The 19,188-nt window shown below is 38.3% G+C and overlaps 1 protein-coding gene across 4 annotated transcripts in view; it reads left to right on the top strand.

Moving 5' to 3' along the window:
- zbtb20 (zinc finger and BTB domain containing 20) overlaps positions 1-16,556 on the top strand; it is a 31,491-nt gene extending 14,935 nt beyond the window's left edge. For 3 of the 4 annotated variants that reach the window (XM_087807692.1, XM_087807689.1, XM_087807690.1), the window contains 3 exons: positions 671-815; positions 2,766-4,274; positions 8,591-16,556. In XM_087807692.1, coding sequence (XP_087663818.1) covers positions 2,786-4,274; positions 8,591-9,120 — 2,019 coding nt within the window. In that variant the 5' untranslated portion in view covers positions 671-815; positions 2,766-2,785 and the 3' untranslated portion in view covers positions 9,121-16,556. The remainder of the gene's footprint in view (positions 1-670; positions 816-2,765; positions 4,275-8,590) is intronic. The other variant, XM_087807691.1, reaches the window with a different exon arrangement.
- The last annotated feature ends 2,632 nt before the right edge of the window (positions 16,557-19,188 follow it).

Below are 19,188 nucleotides of genomic sequence, written 5' to 3'. Positions count from 1 at the left end.
ACCTGAGCTCTAATTCTGTTCCCTTCCTGCTAATCTATGTGGGATGAAACCACTTGTAACTGTGTGTAAAATACACATTTTAGTTACATCTGCATCACCTCAAGTCATGTGTCAATTTAAAATGGCCAATCATAGGTTTTGACGTCAAACTTTGGCAACATTCCGTGTTAAAATCACAAAGTCATATGCGGAACAGGCTTCAAGGTTTTTTCTATCTTTGACTAATCCCATGTGATATGACTCTTTTTATTAATGCTACCCGCTGTTGATAGGTGACTGGGAAATAAGCTTCCTATGTGCACACATTGGTTCGGGAAGCTCTGACCTTTACTGAATTATTGAATTAATTATTTTAGAATTAAAGTTTTGTAAGGGTGTGGTTTTGTTGCCCAGTAACAGCTGAGATAAGAGCTGGCTCCAATACCAATATTATTTCAACCTTGATTTGTAATTGCAAACTGGAACATCCATTTGTCTTGCATGAGGCGGTAAAAAAAAAAAAAAAAAAAGACAACTCTTCACACATTTGTTGCAGCACGTCAGTTGCCGGTTGATATCCCTGTTACTGTGCTCTGGGTTCATTAAGGGAGTGGCAATATCGAGGAGGCAGTATGTGGCATTAAGATTTGTCTTTGTCTTTTCTCTCTCCCCTCCAAATATTTTTTTGCAGAGCAGCACATGATTTGGAAAGAGCGGACTGACAGCCTTGCCTAGCAGCCGGCCTCTGATCAGCCGTCTCCACTAGCGCGCTGAAGCTTGACCCGCACTTCATCACCAGCCACATAAGCATCCTAGTACCACAACGTCATCTAACTGTGAGTATAATTGCCAGCTTTTATTCCCTTTTTTTTCCGATCCAACAGAGTTTTCTTGCATAAGAAAGACCCTCTGATGCTTACCACTTCATACAATTGCAGATTGATTGTATGCTCGTAATTATAGTTTTAATTCAGGGTTCAGCCAACTGCATAACAAAGTCTTTTTGATGTTAAATTCTGCTGAATGTGACTTGGCGTTTCATCAAAAGTATGTTTCATAATTGAATTTAAAATTCACAGACAGGCAGACTTTAATTTATAAATGATTCATATGTTCTCCACATAAAAGTGAGCACAAAGGTGCAGCCCTCAGTAGAAAGTTTGCGGCTTTTTTTATTCTTTGAACAGCCACGTGAGGTAATTCAGTTAGTTCAACAGTCATAAGAGTGTCATTATGACTCCCTAAAACCCTTTTTAAATCATTATTAATTCTACCTGAGTGAGAAACACAGCAAATGGGGTTTTTCTGATCCATCGAGCAGCCGGGTCATATATTGTGTATTACTGGGGCTAGTTAGGAAGAACCATCCCGGTGAACACATGACCGACAAAAGCGTCCTGTTCTCCTTAAGGACCAGCGCACCACCTACTGGCGGGTTGAGGGTCTGCAGCTCATACCAGAAGGAGATGGTATTCATTAGCAGAGAAGGATCGTGATCGATTGCGCGTGTAAAAATGTCGGATTAATATATGAAAAATGATTATGTTATTTTTATTCAAATCAGTATTTTCAATCCTCTCTTTTTAACTCCGTTTTATTTTCTAAGATATGGATGAAGTGTGAAATAAAATCTGCCTTATCATACAAATGAAGAGTTAAAATGTAACAGAACCGGAATGTTGTGTATTGTGTCCTCAGCTAAATTGTACCATATCACAAATTAAATTCCTATGCAGCTGCTTGGCCAAACATTATAAATATTATTATTAATATCAAATTACATTTGTCTTTTAAAATAGATTCAGAAAGTAGAAAAAAGAACGGCGTGAACGAACATCTGTTTCTAACTTGGTTGTGTGCTGCAATTTTCATTTGATTGATCAAACCATTTACATTTTTTTTCCAGTAAACAGAAATAAATAACACATGTGCTTTTCAAATTTCAATGATTCCCTTTCCTGTCCATGTCAAATTTTGCTTGTACTTGTAAACAAAATGGCGGGAAGCATTGATAAAGATACACTTTCATCCAATAAAAAAGTAAATCATTGACTAAATTCAGAGTATTTGCCCACAAACTGTCCAAGGGTGTAAATGTTTAAATCAGCTGGATTTCCTGGAAACAAGATACTTTTCTTTCTTTTTTTTTTCAAGACATTTTGTCCTCATAGGTAATTAAAAAAGTTGGCTTTGTGCATACAACCAACTTTTATTCAATTAATTTTCATTTAAATAATAATTTAACCGAATATTGTAAATAGACTTAAAAACTGAAATTCAGAATTTCAGGGAATTAATCTGAATTCAATTTCGTTGAAATCCAAAATGATGTCAAGCGAGATGGAGACATTTCCTGAAAGATTGCGAGCAGAAATGTTCCTCCGTGAGAGTGTGTATTGTTGTATTGTTTGTTTGTTTTTTAATCAAATGCGAGTGAAAATGCTTTGATTGAGTCAGCTCCACTCTTTTTCATACATGTTTTTAAAAGATTACATTTTTAATTGGCTCTTCACCTTCAAATGTTTGCCCAGTTTTTTATCGTATCGTTACCTTTTTGTTTTTCATTTGCTTACATTTGGTTGCACAGCCTTGAGAGTGTATTCTGCTGTGCTGGAAAGATGTGTTTGATTGATTGATTAATTCTTTCTTTATTTTTTATGTATTATTGGTGAATATTAATTTTGCCTTTCGTGTGTGTGTGCGGTGGTGTGTGCGTATTAAAGGATGAAGGCTGCACACCGGGAAAATAGAATGTTTCTGAGTCACATCTACTCTCTTGCTCGCAGGTTACATTATTTGCAAGGGGATGACCGAGCGCATTCATAACATCAACCTCCACAACTTCAGCAATTCTGTACTCGAGACCCTCAATGAGCAGCGCAACCGTGGGCACTTCTGTGACGTGACCGTTCGTATCCATGGAAGTATGCTGCGAGCTCACCGCTGCGTGCTGGCTGCTGGAAGCCCCTTCTTTCAGGACAAGCTGCTATTGGGCTACAGCGATATTGAGATCCCGTCTGTGGTCTCGGTGCAATCCGTCCAAAAGTTGATTGACTTCATGTACAGTGGGATCCTGCGGGTCTCTCAGTCGGAGGCGCTTCAGATTCTAACCGCCGCCAGCATCTTGCAAATAAAAACCGTCATTGATGAGTGTACCCGGATTGTGTCCCAGAATGTGGGCCTTACTGGGGGGTTCCCCATCATACCGGGCGACTCAGGTCAGGAAACCCCCCGTGGCACGCCTGAGTCGGGCACCTCTGGACCAAGCAGCGATGCGGAGTCGGGCTATATGCAAGCAACATCTCAGCAAAACATCGATCGTGCATACACATCAATCTACTCCTACCATGGCCTGTCTCTTCAGAACGGAACCCGTGAGCGCCCCCTGTACATCAACTCCCTGACGACAAACTACGACCCCACTCTCAGCACACAGAAGGACCAGCACTCTCAAGATCCGTCCTGGATAAACCGCATCCAGGAGAAATCTCAGCAGGTTGAGCGCTATATATCCACAGCCACCCACTGCCGCAAGCAGTCCCGACCGTCACGCCTGAAGACAGAAGGGATGCACATCAAGCAGGAGGCAGAGGACGAGTTCAGCTGCTGCAATAATGTGGCCAACTGCCAGGACGACAACGACCACACAGAAGGGGCAGAGAGCGAGTCTAAAGTGGAGAGTTTCGACTCAGGGGTGAGCTCCTCTATCGGTACCGAGCCAGATGCTATGGATCAGCAGACATATTGCAACAGAGAGGGGGACGGTGAGACGCATCCAGGGGACGGAGGTTCTGTTCAAATAGAGGTCAACGACTCGTCCCCGGAGCAAGTGCAAGAGTCAGAAGAGGGGGACATGTCACACAGCACTAGTGACAGTAGCATAATGCATCCCCTGCCAAACTCAGTCATGTCTCAGTCCCTGCAAAGTGGACCGCACTACATTCGCCAGGGAGAATCTCACACCAGCAACCTGAGAATGCCGCTCGGCGTGACCAGCAACTCTCAAGTGATGGGGCCCACTGGAAACGCCTTCCTGCCCACGCTTTACTCCTCACAGCCGTCTAGAGACAAGTCTTACCTTTACCTTCCTGGCCAGCAGCAAGCCCAGTTTGTCACCGTGCCGCCCCCACCATTGTCCTTCACCAACCAGATGACGGTACCACCGAGCTCGGCCCAGCAGCAACAGGGTCCAGGAGGAATCGGTCCGGGGGAGAAGAAGCCCTATGCATGCACTCTCTGCTGTAAAACCTTTACCGCCAAACAGAACTACGTCAAACACATGTTCGTGCACACTGGTGAGTCCCGCTCTTCTCTTGTCCTCAATCCCTGAACCGCTTGCTTTTCTTTCAATCAAACAAGTGGAACACAATTTTAGATACGCACATGTGGAAGTAAATCAATGCAGAATATTGAATGGTTAATTAATTTTTTTCAAAAATTGAAAGGTTGAATTCATTTCAATTATTCAATATTTGTTATATTTTAATTTCAATTATTCAATATTTTTTCATTCTTAGCATTTTAAATTCAATCTAAAACAATTTGAAGCCTTTTAAATTCAATATTAAAAAATACGAAGTCTTTTAAATTTAATATAAAAAATCAATCAATCAATCAACTTTATTTGTAAAGCACTTTAAAAACAACAACAGTCGATACTAAGTTCTGTAAAATGACACGGAAGTGCTAAGAAAGCACAGTTCAAATACACAAAGATAAAACAATATCAAATAAAACGAGTAAAAAGCAATAAAAATAGCTCCTAGTGTTTAAAGCCAGAGAATAAAAGTGTGTTTTAAATACGAAGCCTTTTAAATTCAGCATAACAGTGCCACTAGCTAAAACCAAACTAGAGTTACTTAATCATACATGTATGCATAAACAATCAGGTGACAATGTCACTGCTGCATCAGTTTAGATATTTTCATGACAAAGTATCGACTTTGTTTTAACGTCTGGAGTTTAAACATCTTACACGACATCTCACGATCAATCCGTGGATTCTGATGTCAAAGGAAACAGAAACGATAGTTTAATCTGACGGTCTCATCCTTCACTATAAGACAGTTTGTTGAAGCCCACGTCGTCTGTTTGGCTCATTGAGTTAATGTGATGTCTCGTCTTTTGGAGTCGCGAGGTCGAAACCTGCTCTAGAACTTTTGTCAAGCGATGTCATGTTTTAGAATTGGCTCATATCTGGTTAGACTGACTCTTTCTATAACGTTTGTTCTGTGAAAAGATGCAATTTCTCCTAAAATAAATCCCAATGATTTCCCTTTTCTTGATCAGAAACAAAATGCAATGAAAACATCAATTTAGACTGTATTAACAGTTTATAATCGTTTTTTTGTTATTTTTTTGACATGGATCACACTGTTGTAAAGGAGTTCAGACGAGCTCCGGTGTAAATGTTTTCATTCACACAAATACTTTATTAACAGAGACGATCGGGGGCTTGTTTGAAACATCTTCAGAGGAAGTTTAACAAAATTAAAAATGCAAATCACCTTCAAATCTGTCGAAACGTTCACACATTTTTATAATCTGTTCATTCTTGATACATATGGATGTTGACATGTATAACGACACGTGAACGCTCTCATGGATCATGAGGCTCCGAGGTTCGAACCTGCAACATTTAAAAACAATACCTTTTTTAACAGAACCAGCGTTATAAAGAGAGTCAGTCTCACCAGATATGAGATCATTCTAAAAAAATCGCTTGACAGAAGTTCTAGAGCAGGATTCATGATTCAAATCAGATACTTTTTCTGGTTGTATTGAGAGTTGATGGATCGTAAAGCTCACCAGCTGAATCATGTGATTCTGGTCTGTCTGGTCAATACTACTGTAGAAGTCCTGGGTTCCATCACGATGACAAACAATTGATTTTAATTTTATGCCAGGGACTTGGAACTGAACTTGTTGTCCGTTGTGATTGAAAAACCTTAAATATAATGATAATATATATGAATGAGAAAAAAGACATGGTTATTTAAAAAAGTTGAACATGGTATTAGACGTTTAGGTCATGAGGCAGTCAAATGGCCATTATGTTTAAGGGCCATTATATGCCATTTAGCTAACACTGGGATTCAAAACTGTGACTACACATTGAGTGACAATCCTTTATATGTTAAATTAGAATCACATTTTAAAAGGCTGATTAACATTTTGTCTAATGTTTAAGAATAAAAAAAAATTATTATTTATTCTTTAAATGTTTGCATCCTTTAATGATAAAAATAGTCATCAAAGTATTCAAACTCTATTGTGTGCGACAGATATGAAAAGTTCATACAGACGTCATGAATAGCACAAACTGTGTTGGAAAATCAAAGTGAAAAAAAGGAATTTTGAACGCAAAAGGCCCGATATTTAAATGAGCCAGTCATCACAGAGGTAGATCTAATTATTCAAGCACCTCCATTCATGTGCAAATGAGAGTGTGTATGTACAGAAAAAGGGGTTTTAAACGCAGTCCCTCTTGTTCTGGAGCCATGCTTCGTGTAAACGAACGTCCATGCTCACATCCACACAGATTTAAGAACTAAATTCAATTCATTCAAATTATTTTGCATAAAAAAACCTTTTTTTTCATTGAATGGTTTCAAATCAAACAATGGTGCGGATGCTTTTATCCAACATTTCTTTCACTGATGTTACAGAGGTTTTCATTATCCCAGCCTATGTAGGAAAAGATAATATTCGCTTTATGCGAGGATTGAAGTTTTATTTCCTTTTTCTTCAGAACATTTTTGCAGAATGAGAGGACCTGCTGTAATTAGACCACCTTATAAAAGCCAGCAGGTCCTTTTATTAGAATCCATCACACGTGGAGAACTCTCTTTGACTTGACGGCTATTTCAAACTAAATCCTTCTCCTCCTCAGCAGACTTTGAAAAGCTGGACAAGCCTGAATGTCCAAAGCTGTACAGTGTGTAGAATAAAGTGTCCATTCTTCACGTTGAAACGATTAATTAAAAAAGAAATGCAATATTCAGTAGATAAAGGTGTGTCTCTATTTATAAATGACCCGAGAGCTACAGAAGAAGCTCCTAATTTAATCAGCAAGAAAGACTCAATAAAATTGCACCTTCCTCGCTGTAATCTGTATTTTTCCACACAGCTATTAATAAGTTCAATTTTTACTGCAGAAAACAACAACAGAGAGATGTGTCTCGGATAAAAATGATCACCAAAAACCGTTCAATGCACGCATTAATTACACAAACGTGTGCCTGTAAAGTTACCTTGGTATTTTACATCAAATATCCATTTAGTTCTCAGTCGTATGAGAACAGTTAAACCAGCAAGCAGAAGCGTCACATCAGCACAAAAGCTAATATCAGCCTTCAGGGCTTCAATACTGCTGCTGAGCTGAAGCAGTTTTTTTTTAGTTTTCTGTTCTAATACAGTGTTTAGCCCATAATATCGCCTGCATTTACATGGACTGACTGCAATACCTTTTTAAATGTCTTTCATGTTGTTGCTTACCTTCAGTTTTCTGCTAACACAATAAATAGTACAATTGTAATATTTGTTTGAGGCGAAAACACATGAACAAATCTGCATATTTCAAATTAAATAACTGACCTGACGTCTAAACTTTGTTTTTGTTTAGTATTTATGGAATCTGGCTGATCTTTTTCTACAAAAGTTTTAATGAAATATATTAATTAACATGAATAAAAAGTCAAATAACTTTCCCCTTCAACCGTTGGACAACCTTCAGTTGAAAACATTTAATCAGCTGAACCAGCCTCATGAACAATAGAAGCTAATTCAAAATGGTCAAAGGAGAGTTATTCATGTGTCGCTGTTAAAAGTATGAACCTACTGACCGTTAAAAACAGAAAACATGAACACGTGAATTTCCAACAAGATGTGATTAAGCGTGCTTGAAAGTAAATTCTGGGTTTGGTGAACATTTATTTTAATAAAAGGTGTTAGTCGGTGCACAGATGGCTGCCTGTTATTGTTGCGAGAAGAATGCAGACGACTCTTTAAACAAATGATTCAGACAAATTCCATGATGCTTCCTTATTCTCTCCAATTTTTACATTTAAAAATATAATTATAAAACCAACACTTATCTTTGATTTGATGTTTTTATTAATCTTTCCATCCTACACAATTTTGAAAAAGAATAAACACCACTTATTACAATATTTTTTAAACGGATGGCCTTGAACAGTTTTGATGTCAGGCCAGTGGGCCACATTGGACCACTTGAATATGACTATTTGGACTGCATTGGATTCAAATACATTTTTTTTGTCTGAAACTGTTGGAAATTAAATCAGTACGGTTTTAAAGTTGAATCTGAACTGATCAAAAAGTAAAATAATAAAGCAAAAGAAAGATTGGACCAAGTATTGGCTTTTAAAATGAAGCCAGACTTCTCAGACCTCACCTGGTGTTGTTTAATCACTTCATAAAAAGTATCAACTCTTTCTTGTGGCATGTAAAAATGGCAACAATAAACTTTTCAAACAAGTTTGAAGCATTTTAGTTTGTCCCAGTTTTGTTTGAGGTCATGTGTCATGTAAGCTGTTGTTGAAGTAGTTCTTGAAGGTAATATGTATCTTTTCTTTGCGTGTACGTGCAGGTGAGAAGCCTCATCAGTGCAGCATCTGCTGGCGCTCATTCTCCCTGAAGGATTACTTAATCAAACACATGGTGACACACACAGGGGTGCGAGCGTACCAGTGCAGCATCTGCAACAAGCGCTTCACCCAGAAGAGCTCTCTCAACGTCCACATGCGGCTGCACCGTGGAGAGAAGTCTTACGAATGCTACATCTGCAAGAAGAAGTTTTCTCACAAGACCCTGCTGGAGAGGCACATGGCTCTGCACAACACGGGCAGCGCCATCACCGGCCTGTCGGTCAGCGCCGGCGCCCCGGGTCCGGTCTCCATCCCCATGCCTATGGCCGTCCCGGAGCCAGGAGCCGGAGTGGTGGCTTTGGCCATGCCGGTGAGCGGCGGAGCGGGCGTTGGCGTCGGCACGGGAGTCGGTGTCGCCGCAGAAGCCAGCTGCCAAGAAGGGACCAGCTACGTGTGCTCAGTCTGCCCCGTCAAGTTCGACCAAATGGAGCACTTCAACGACCACATGCGAATGCATGTCTCTGACGGATAAGTACAAAAGATAAACTTCTTTGAAAAAGAATGACAAATAAATGGCACTAGATTTTTCCTTTTCTTATTTTGAGCTATGAAGAGTAATGAGTATAGACACTGGCACATTAAGTTTCCCAAAAAAAAAAATTTTTTCTTCTGTTCTTCTAAAAGAAAAAAAAAGATGGTGGCCTTAAGGCTTAGTAGTTTGATTTTGATCTACTGGATAGATCCAAACTACAGGCCTCTAAATGTATGCTTTCCTAAAATAGTGGTTTATGTGTTGAACACTACCGAAAGGCCTACAAAAGAAAAAGATACACACACACGCACACGCGCGCACACACACACACACACACACACACATACACACACACCCCAGTGTAGTTGGAATGAATATATGTGCTTTAATGTGTGTCTGTGTGTATGTGTTGCCACGGGACTGTGGCAGTCGTAATCCATTACTGACCAGTTTGGAAAGTGCAGATGTCCAAGCTTACTGTGGTAATTTTTCCAACGACCATAAGACAAAAAGTAATCTGGGCTGATAATTCCCTCGACAAACACTGACGGTCACATGATTGCCTTCTCATGTCAAATCAAGAGTCGTTCATTTGACAATGGGTTTTATTCATTTGAGGGATTTCAATGCAGCTGTTGTTACCAAGTTGAATCAGGCTAATGCCTGGGGGAGGTTCGGGGGGGTTTTTCAAGATAAATATCCATACATTCTGAATACAAAGTAACATTTTTTTTCTGAATTTTGGAGTCAAACTAATTTGCATACACTGCCATTTCTATTGTCAAAGACTGTTAAGGCTTTTAGACCTCTTTTGATTTCAAAAGAGCATAAAAAAAATATCCTTTTGTTTCTTTTGTACGTTGACAGTCGTGGCAGACTGTGGTACGCGGCTAAACTTTCCTTCATAATTGCTGCTCTTCAACTTGCATCAGACTGTTATCAGCAAGGAACCCGTTCCTATTTTATTATAAAAATGAAATGAATTGTTTGAATCGTTAGTGAGGGAGGAGGTTTCTTTGAAGGAAAGTTCAATCGGGGACATTTAATCTAGATTATACATTAGCCATCTTGCATTTAATCTCCTTGACAGCTCTAAATTGATGAAATGTTTCAAAAGCCTGAAAGTAAAATCAGTAGCTTCATGATGTCACCAAGTTACCACACACAGCAGCAGATGTTCTAGACCGTAGTGTACATTCCGTGTTTTTCCTAAAACTGTAGAGACATTTAATTTAAAAAAAAACAACAATGTGCCCAAGTCATCATCTATCATGTTACTTCTTGTTTTTCAACTGTAATTGTATTTTATTAACAAAACAGGACAGTCTGTCTCTCTCCCTCTCTCTTTCTCTCTCTCTCACACACACACACACACATGCAACTGCAATCTGAAATGTTGCTTTTCATCGTTTAAACAGCGACTAAGTGCAGTCTTCAAAAGATTGGCTGTAAAAAATAAATAAAAAATAAAAAAATGAAAGGCAACAACAAAGTGCTTCTCTGCACATTTTTGTCAAAATGCTTAATATCTTCTTTTTCTACTTTGATTTTGCTTTCTGTTTTATTCGACTCTTAACATACATTTTTGAAACCTTGATAAGTGGACTGCATTATTTTCTTGCATATATGTTGCACTGCTTTAACCAATAAGTGCACTACTGTTAACAGAGATAGTCTAGTTTTGAAGAAAAAAAGGCGTTTTAAAAGAAAATCACAACATTTGGTTGTAGTGTTCACATTTACAACCAGAATAATTCAATTTATTCATTCAGTTTAGTTTGTTCTTATTTCGTGTCGTGTAAATTCAAGCCTTATTTCTGTTTAATTTGTTCCATCGTGTTTAGACAGCATTTCCTGATCCAGAAGCAAACAAAAAGAATGAAACAGTAATAATAACTTTTGTCTTGGACAGAAAGTAATAATTATTGGTGATACATTTATAATGTGTGTGCGTGTGTGTGTGTGTGTGTAACATAATTGATATCTGTCCTAGAAAAATTTAGGGTGAGCAGCTTTTCAAGTATTTTTCTGTCACTTGGTTGTGTCTCTTGGTGTTTGTGTGTATGTATGTGTGTGCGTGCGTGCGTGCGTGCGTGCGTGCGTGCGTGCGTGTGTGCGTGCGTGCGTGCGTGCGTGTGTGTGTGTGTGTTATATTGGCCTTGTTGGTATCTAAACTGGCTTCTTTTGCAATAGGGCAGCGCAGGTACATTGAGAAGCTCCTGGAAGCGTTCATGGGCCACATGCTGTGAGATTTAGCCCAAGTCGCAGTCAAGAACTGTTGCTACAAGATTTGCCGTCACACAGACTTGGGATTGTGCAAGGTCTATCCACCTGGGTTTACAGTAGCTGATTATTTGGGGTGTGACCCTGTTGATGTGCGTATAAGTCTGAATAGTGTGGTTCCTGTCTGTAGCTGTTGTTGCCTGGATGGCAATATTTGCTGCATGCTAGTGCTATATTTGTCTCGACACAGCACGTGGAGGGTAATCTCTTGCCTTAACAGACAATGCACTAAATATATAGAATATGTAAGCAACTGCCGACATCTCTTTCCAACAGTATTGCCACTTTTTTTGGGTGCACAGCTCACATGGTTTGGTGTTTGTCGTCTGTCCAGTACTAAGTGAAACACTGCCAAACTAACCGACATCATCACTTCTGGAGGCAAAGTGTTCATGTGTTGAGTGATCTAGCATTCCTTCATGGCACCTAAAGTTTTTTTGGAAATATTTTGTGTAAACACATATATCAAATGCACTATTGACTGTAGCTAGATGAACCAGCTTTGTGGTATTTTTCAACTAAATAGTAGGTGAAGTAGCTCGTTGTTGGTTTTTCGAGACATTTACGTTGGGAGTTACACTATGGATTTTATTTGGGGTAACAAAAGTAGCCAATGTTTTTGGATGAGGGCTAATAACTCGTCCCATCGTCAGTCTTGTATCATATGGTGTATCAGATCGCAGGCTCGGAAGGGAACAGGACCTTCTCTTCAGTGTGTCAAAACATCCGTGGACTTTCCTTTAACGTCCTTATCCCGCTTTGCATTTTGGCATCACACACTTTGACACTGTCCATAGTTATATATTCCTTCTACTGCTTCAGCGTGTGGTGGTGCTTAATTCTCTTGTCATAGAATTACAGAAAAAGACAAAAAAAAAACTGGTGAAAATTGTTATTAACTTGCAACATTATCCATAAAATAAGTCGTGCTTCTTCTAGTTGTTAGACTTTCTGTTTTGCCAAGTGTACACATATTTTCCAGAACAAAACATATACAATGGTAGATGATAGCTTTGAGCCTGCAGCTGTTTGTAACGTGTTTCAAATATATTACATGTTTCGTTTATCTTAGCGTAGAGACACAGGGTCTAAAGTACATTGTCTTGCAGTATGTTAAATACATCTTTTAATTTTTCTGGTGATCATGGTGGTATCGTTTGTATAGTTTTTCTTGACTGCATTACAGTTAATTTCACGTCTTGTTCTGAGGCGTTTGTTGTGGTGAGGGTGGTTTTTATTTTTTTTTAGTTTTACGTCAGAAAAAAGGTTTCATATAATCACATCAGCATGTGTCTGTCTTCCTGTTTTGTCTTTCAGTCTGTCTCCACACATTTTAAGTCTGTTTGGTTTAAGGTCTTAGAGTAGAACACCAAAAACACAACCGTTTTTATTCATCTTCATGCTTCTACAGTACACTTCAGAGGAAAATAGATAATTTCTTACAGATGCTATATATATATATGTATGTGTATATATATAGATACAATCACCATCCACACAGAATGAATTTCAGCTCAGAGTACAGTATACAGAACATTGTAGGATATAGGGAATATGCCTATCAAGTGCCTACCAGAACATACTGCAACTATACATATATTCATAGTTTTTCTCTCCTTCATTGCACAGAGACAAAATATACACAATGGTCTATTTAAAAAATACTATTTATACTGCTGATACATACTAAGAAAACCCTTTAAAATAGCTGAGAAGTTCTATTCATATACAGTAAATACTACATCTGCTAGCTTGACATCTTCATATATGTAATGTCATTCTGGAGGATTTAAGGATTAAAAAGCAACTTTCTTGCCAGTTAATAACACAAGTGCTAATTGTGTGACACAAAGTCATGGATTCCAGATCAAAAGTCACATTTGCAGATAAAAATAGCTCACACAGTGCCGTGATGCCAATTAAAGTTCCCACTGTTAAAAATAGCCTTTGCGCTGTCTTGAAAGATTTCAACTGAAATGTTACCTGGTTTAATTCAATCTGATGCTGCAATGGATCGTGTACCTTGAGAAGCACTCTGAGATCCGAGTGGATGTCTTAGCCTATCAAAGCCTCTTAGCTCAGCTCTTTTCCATTACATAAGGGCCTTTGTGGACCTGCTAAGCGGTCACAAGAAAAACAAGAAAATAATGATTTATTACAAGATCAGCATTAAAAAAACTGAATTAAAAAACATGCTAGCACTGAGAGCAATGATAGAAAAAGTGAAAGTGTGTGTAGTTTCAAATGCTGTTGTTAATGGAACCAACCAATCAGCCCAAAGTGAATTGGCTCAATGAGCAGCTGATTTGTTGTTTCCTTAAGAAATTTTTTGACTATATTGGTGTTTTCAACTGGCAATTCTGTTTAAAATTGCTCTCGGTATGACCAGCAGATGAGGCTAGGGATAAAATACCAGACGTTAAATGACATTTGGACTTTAACTTGTCCATTTAAATGAAGAAAAATGACTTTAGTGGACACTTTGAGCTCCCCACTGACATGAACACTCATGTTTTATCTTGTCAGCCTCATGGCTTATATGCTTCTTCATTGTAAAATAGAAATGTGTGAAAAGAAAGTATTTGGAAGTGGATTAACACTTTCGCCTCATCCAAAATGTGCTCCTATAAAATGTTGCGCAGCAGCGAGATGGAATGGAGAATATGGCAGAGTATGAAACCATAAGTCAAATTTTGGGAGACAAAAGAGTGGCAGTGAAATAAAGGCTTTTTTAAACGACTCATAATTCAGTCCCGGGAGGACTAATTAACACCAGTCTCTCTGTAACCTTCTCCAGCCCGGTGTTGCTGCCAGAATTACCAGTGAAATCATTTCAGATCGAACCAATATTGTTCTAGGTGTGTGAACCATGAGGACAATGATGTGTTCAAGATTGAATTTGAAAAGCTGCGAAGCGTAAAACAATCTTATTTTTAATCTTTAAATCCTCCGAGTTGACTAGGAGAAAACAGCTATGAGTAACAAATACACATTAATGCGTTGATATTCCTGTATAGGTCCCTGTCCTCCAACCATCACAGCGTTATGCATCGCAGAGGCGTGCTGAGCCCACTTGAGAGAAGGTTTTGAGAATAAATATTTTGAGAATAAAAAAAAAACACTTAATTTAAATTCAGAAGTTTTATTTCATTTTATTGACACCTTATTTTAAAAAAAATAATTATAATCCATATTTGTCTACATTTTGCAAAATTGTGTGTAGGTGTGCACTAATGAAAATGGTATTTAAATATATTTTACATTTGCTTAAATTGAGGAAACGACTGATCATGAACAGTCCCTTGAATTGTAAACATGTGTTTTCTGTAATTGTCGCTCAGCCTTTTCTCTCAAGTGAGCACAACACCCTTCAGTGGTCCTGACGCCACCTCTTAAACGATATTCTCTTGATTTCTCTGCAGATCTCTATCACAGTCAAGCTAAGCTAACGGCTTCTCTGTCCGACCTTGCAGTTCCATTCATCCATCAGTCCTGTGCTAAAAACAGCGTCATTTTTCTTTTTTAACCTCAACAGATCACCAACTTTATTTCAGGCTTTGGCCGCCACACACAGAAACCTGATGAGGCGTGCTCCGACCTCAGAAGGCGAATCATTAATCCTCTTTGTGTGGCTTTAGTCGTTAGTTGAGCTGCGCGGCACAACAGTGTAAGTGAAACAAGCATTCCTGTCAAGAACATTCCAACTCCCAGTCTGCCCAGGATCTTTGCAGATTTGTTGTCATATTATATTAAGAATAACAAAGACTTTGAAATTTCAATTCAGTCAAACTCATCGTTAACCTCATCACAAGCGCTTTTTAATTGAAGTTTTATTTTTCCTGATTACAATAGTCAATTGTGGATCTGTAAAAACCAAAGAATCTAACAGACAAGCATTGGAGGCCACGTCTCCTCTCATGACAGGGTGCTTGTGTAAAATGCATCTATGTTTGGATCGTTCTCTGCCTTTCATAGACCAAAATAGATGTTTTCCTTGCAACAAAAGTATAGAAACCAAACAGACGGCAGCTGTGATGTAAACCTTTGACACATCATCGGACACACAGTGTAGGCCCGACACCGTCACGTCATCCATCTTGTTTTGCTCTCGTTCCGATACTTAAATCTGATATTGAAACCCTTCAATACTAATGATGACTTTTATTTTGCCATTGGATGGCATTTGATGGACCAAGATGTTGATTTTGCACATATTTGTTGGTAATTTTTGATGCCAAAAAAAGTTTAACACAACTAAATCCTTCATTTCAAATCAAAATGAATCACTTCATGATAAAAAATTAAATGGAATCAAATTCAAACCAAACCAATCATTCACCTGGTCCACATTTGTGATTTTTTTGAAAGTAATAAGAAATATATTTTTCTATTGAAAAAATCAAAAGCAGAATGTAAACAAATTTGACAGTATTTTGCTTCAAATGATGAATCTGCTGTATATTTTTACTCCAAATTGGACTCACCATAGCCAGCGCAGGACAACAAAAATCGGAAAAAGAAATGTGCCCAAATCACAATGAAAGCAGCTGATATTTTCATCCTTTAGACTTTTTGCTGCCGCATCTTGTGTGGAGATGCTTTTGTAAAACTTGCACTTGAGTTTTAAATGTGTGTATATTTTGTTAGGCTTTTGATTTCCCGAAAAATTCTCCTATGAACTTGGCAGAGGTGGAGCTGTTGTAGTGAGGGTAGTTGACATCACAACTAAGCAACCCTGAAATATATGCTGCAGTAACGTGTGTTTTTTATAATTTATGCTCCAAGTTGTATTTTATTATATTATTATTATTGTTCTGAAATGTTTGAAATGTATTGACTGCTGTTTTGAAATAGGGGATACAGATTTTTTTAAATGTGTGTGCAAGGATGTTTTACAGAGTATGATTTGTCAAACACTGGACTGGAGTGAGTTTTCCAACATTTCCAAGTTGATAGATGTATTCGACAGAACGGCACGCCCGCGAGCATTGAAAAACCGGTCACATGACATAGAGACACTTCCTGTGTGCTGACAAAATTTGGGTTTTGATGACTTACTTTTCAAATTGGTGGCACGGCATTTAACAAGTGAGCGATTTCTGTTGAAAGCTCATAAAGGGATGAAGACGTTACAGCTGTCTGGTGATCAGAAACCCTTTTTTTTTTACGATTTCCGTCTCCTAACACCAAACTCCACTTCTCAAACCAGAAAAGAAATTTGCACTATGACTTATTTTTGGGTCTTCTTCTACAAAAAGCAATATAATTCAACTAAGGAAAACACACTATAATGGTTCTCTGGCCACAGTGTTGATTTAGGCATCAGAGTGATGAATTGTTGTCATGGCAACCCGATTCTTTTGTCCGGATCTTTTTGGGGCATTAAAACTGTTGTTTCCTCCTCTGATTGTTTTGGACAAATCTAGAAAGCAGAAAAAGGGACAGGATTTTAGTTTCCCATACGTCACAACAGAGTAAACCAAAACCCAGATGTCCACTGCCGAGCACACCTTTTCCTTATAAAAGCTAAAAGAAACAAAAAAAAAAATCTGCGTAGTTTGTCACTTTATTTGTCCTTGCTTTAAAAGTGACACAGTAATAACTTCTTATACTGTAGGAATAAAAAAATGCACCTTTTGTCATCATCATTGGCTCCATATGTGGTCGTAATTTGTGTCCATTGAAATGTATTTTTGAACAAGGTCCCCCACAACCTGAAGACTTTTTTATATTTAGTTTGATGAAAGTAGAAAAAAAAGAAAGAAAAAATGTCACCAAAACTTTCACTATTTTTTATCTGGACGTAGTAGCTTTTCCTGTGTTCACCGCTTCGTGGTGTTGTTAGACGATGTTGCGGTTTGTCTAAAAAATGTTGCGTGTTAGAGGAAGCATAAGTACGTGCCTTCTTGTAATCTCCTTGGTGAGCTTGTTAATATTGAGAAGCTGAAGCCAGCCAATTGTGTTTGCACTAAAAACCAAATTGCTTTTTCTTTTGTGATGTAGACTATTTAAGCAAGCTTGTTGCGTCACTTTAACCGTACAGTATGCATGAGGGTGAAATTTGGTAAGTCTAGGGCTAGAGCTCCCATCTGTAAACCAGTGCAGCTTAGAGGATCTTGTGAGTATATATTGGCTTAGTTTTGAATCTCCTTTCTCATAGAGTTTGTCACAATTTCAACTTTAAAAATGAAAAAAAAGAAAAACAACAACAAAACACACAACAAATACAGTTTTTCAGTTCATACGCAACCTTTAGAATCACACATTTGCAGTTCAATATTCTTGGAACGACATGAGTAGACGAGGTCGCCTCAAGACTTTCATTTTCCTTTTTTTTTTTTCCTTCATATTTTAGATTTTGTTGTCATCTGGAAAAAAGGCCTACATGCTTTTGAGTCTTACAAATGCACCTTATTCATGTCAGCCCGCGTGGGAAAAAAGAAAAAGGCTGGCAAATGTAATAACTCTGATTTAGCACCTTACTACAGCATGTTTTCACTTTATGCCAGTTTTCCCTTCTTCCATATATCTGATTTCACAAAGTTGTTTTCATGGGATGTGCCAAAGTTTGGAGGCGATCTCTGGAGCATTTTTATCACTCTTTCTTTTCTCTCTTCTTTCTTCAGTTATAGCAACGGTATGTCAACAATTTCAGTGTGTGGAAAATCAGTTTATCTCAGCAAACAGTATAATTACTTGCCATTTTACAATAAGCCCTGTATTTCACATATATTTACCAGTGATGTGTATTTGTTATTATAAAGAAAAATAGCCGTAAAAGCTTCATTATGTTACATAATATTGTGACTTTTTTCGAAAAACTGTGAAGACTTATCTTGCATATACTTTATACAGAAGTATTAAGCCTTAATACAAAAGACTAAAAAAAGTGTGGAAGAATAAACTGATTGTTGCTAAGTAAGGATGATTTTTGTAAATGTTACCAGCACTTTTTTTGTAATTTTCACTCTCTGAGGTATTGTACAAGTTCAAGCTGTTTGTGAAGTTTGATTATGAAGGAATAAAAACTAGTACTTTCCTGTACTTCACAGAACGCTTCGTTGTCGTTTTTACTTTACTCTTCTTCCACAGGAATGTTTGCCGAAAAGCCAGCGATAGAATACGTGCCACGGTCAACAACAGAACGCACGAGATGCCGAACACGAATCACTGAAGTACACTAGACACCTGATCCATCAACCAACAAAGATAAACTACCTCAGTATGAATGAGTTTCCACCAAAATCCCTGTAACCCTTGTGTTATATCAGGGTCGGGGTGACCCAAAGGCCCAAAAAGGGATACTTTATTGTTTTTACACAAGATAACACAAGGGTTATTGACTGGCAATGGCTATTTACAAGGTCACTCTATGTAAATATCTAGTGACAAAAAGCAACTCGGCTAGTTACAACTAACCAGATTTTTGCTGAGATCTAAAGGAGCAGGTCTTGCTGCGGCAGCTCGAACAAACACCCTGAGTATCTCAACAGAGTCTTGCAGTAAGTGCTCGATACGAGACAAGAAAGCTGAGACTGGAGAGGACCTGGACCCTGCCCAACGCTGGCAGGCATAATGGCTGTGTGTGCACGCTCATGTGTTCTCACCCGGAACGTCCTGTGCACCTCAGCCCACCAACACAGTACTGTCTGCAGTCACCGAGTTAAATGATTCCTCCCGACATGTGCCCACATTTCAGGTGCAGCCAAGCTTTTTTAAATGCTGTTGAAATGTACCAAAACTCATCTTAAAGAGCTAAATAAATTACTGAAAAATGTTCCTCTT

Source organism: Callionymus lyra, chromosome 14, assembly GCF_982586985.1.
Source record: "Callionymus lyra chromosome 14, fCalLyr1.hap1.1, whole genome shotgun sequence".
Classification (NCBI taxonomy): domain Eukaryota; kingdom Metazoa; phylum Chordata; class Actinopteri; order Syngnathiformes; family Callionymidae; genus Callionymus; species Callionymus lyra.
The sequence above is the reverse complement of the archived record's forward strand: the minus strand, read 5'-3'. Positions and strand labels throughout refer to the sequence as shown.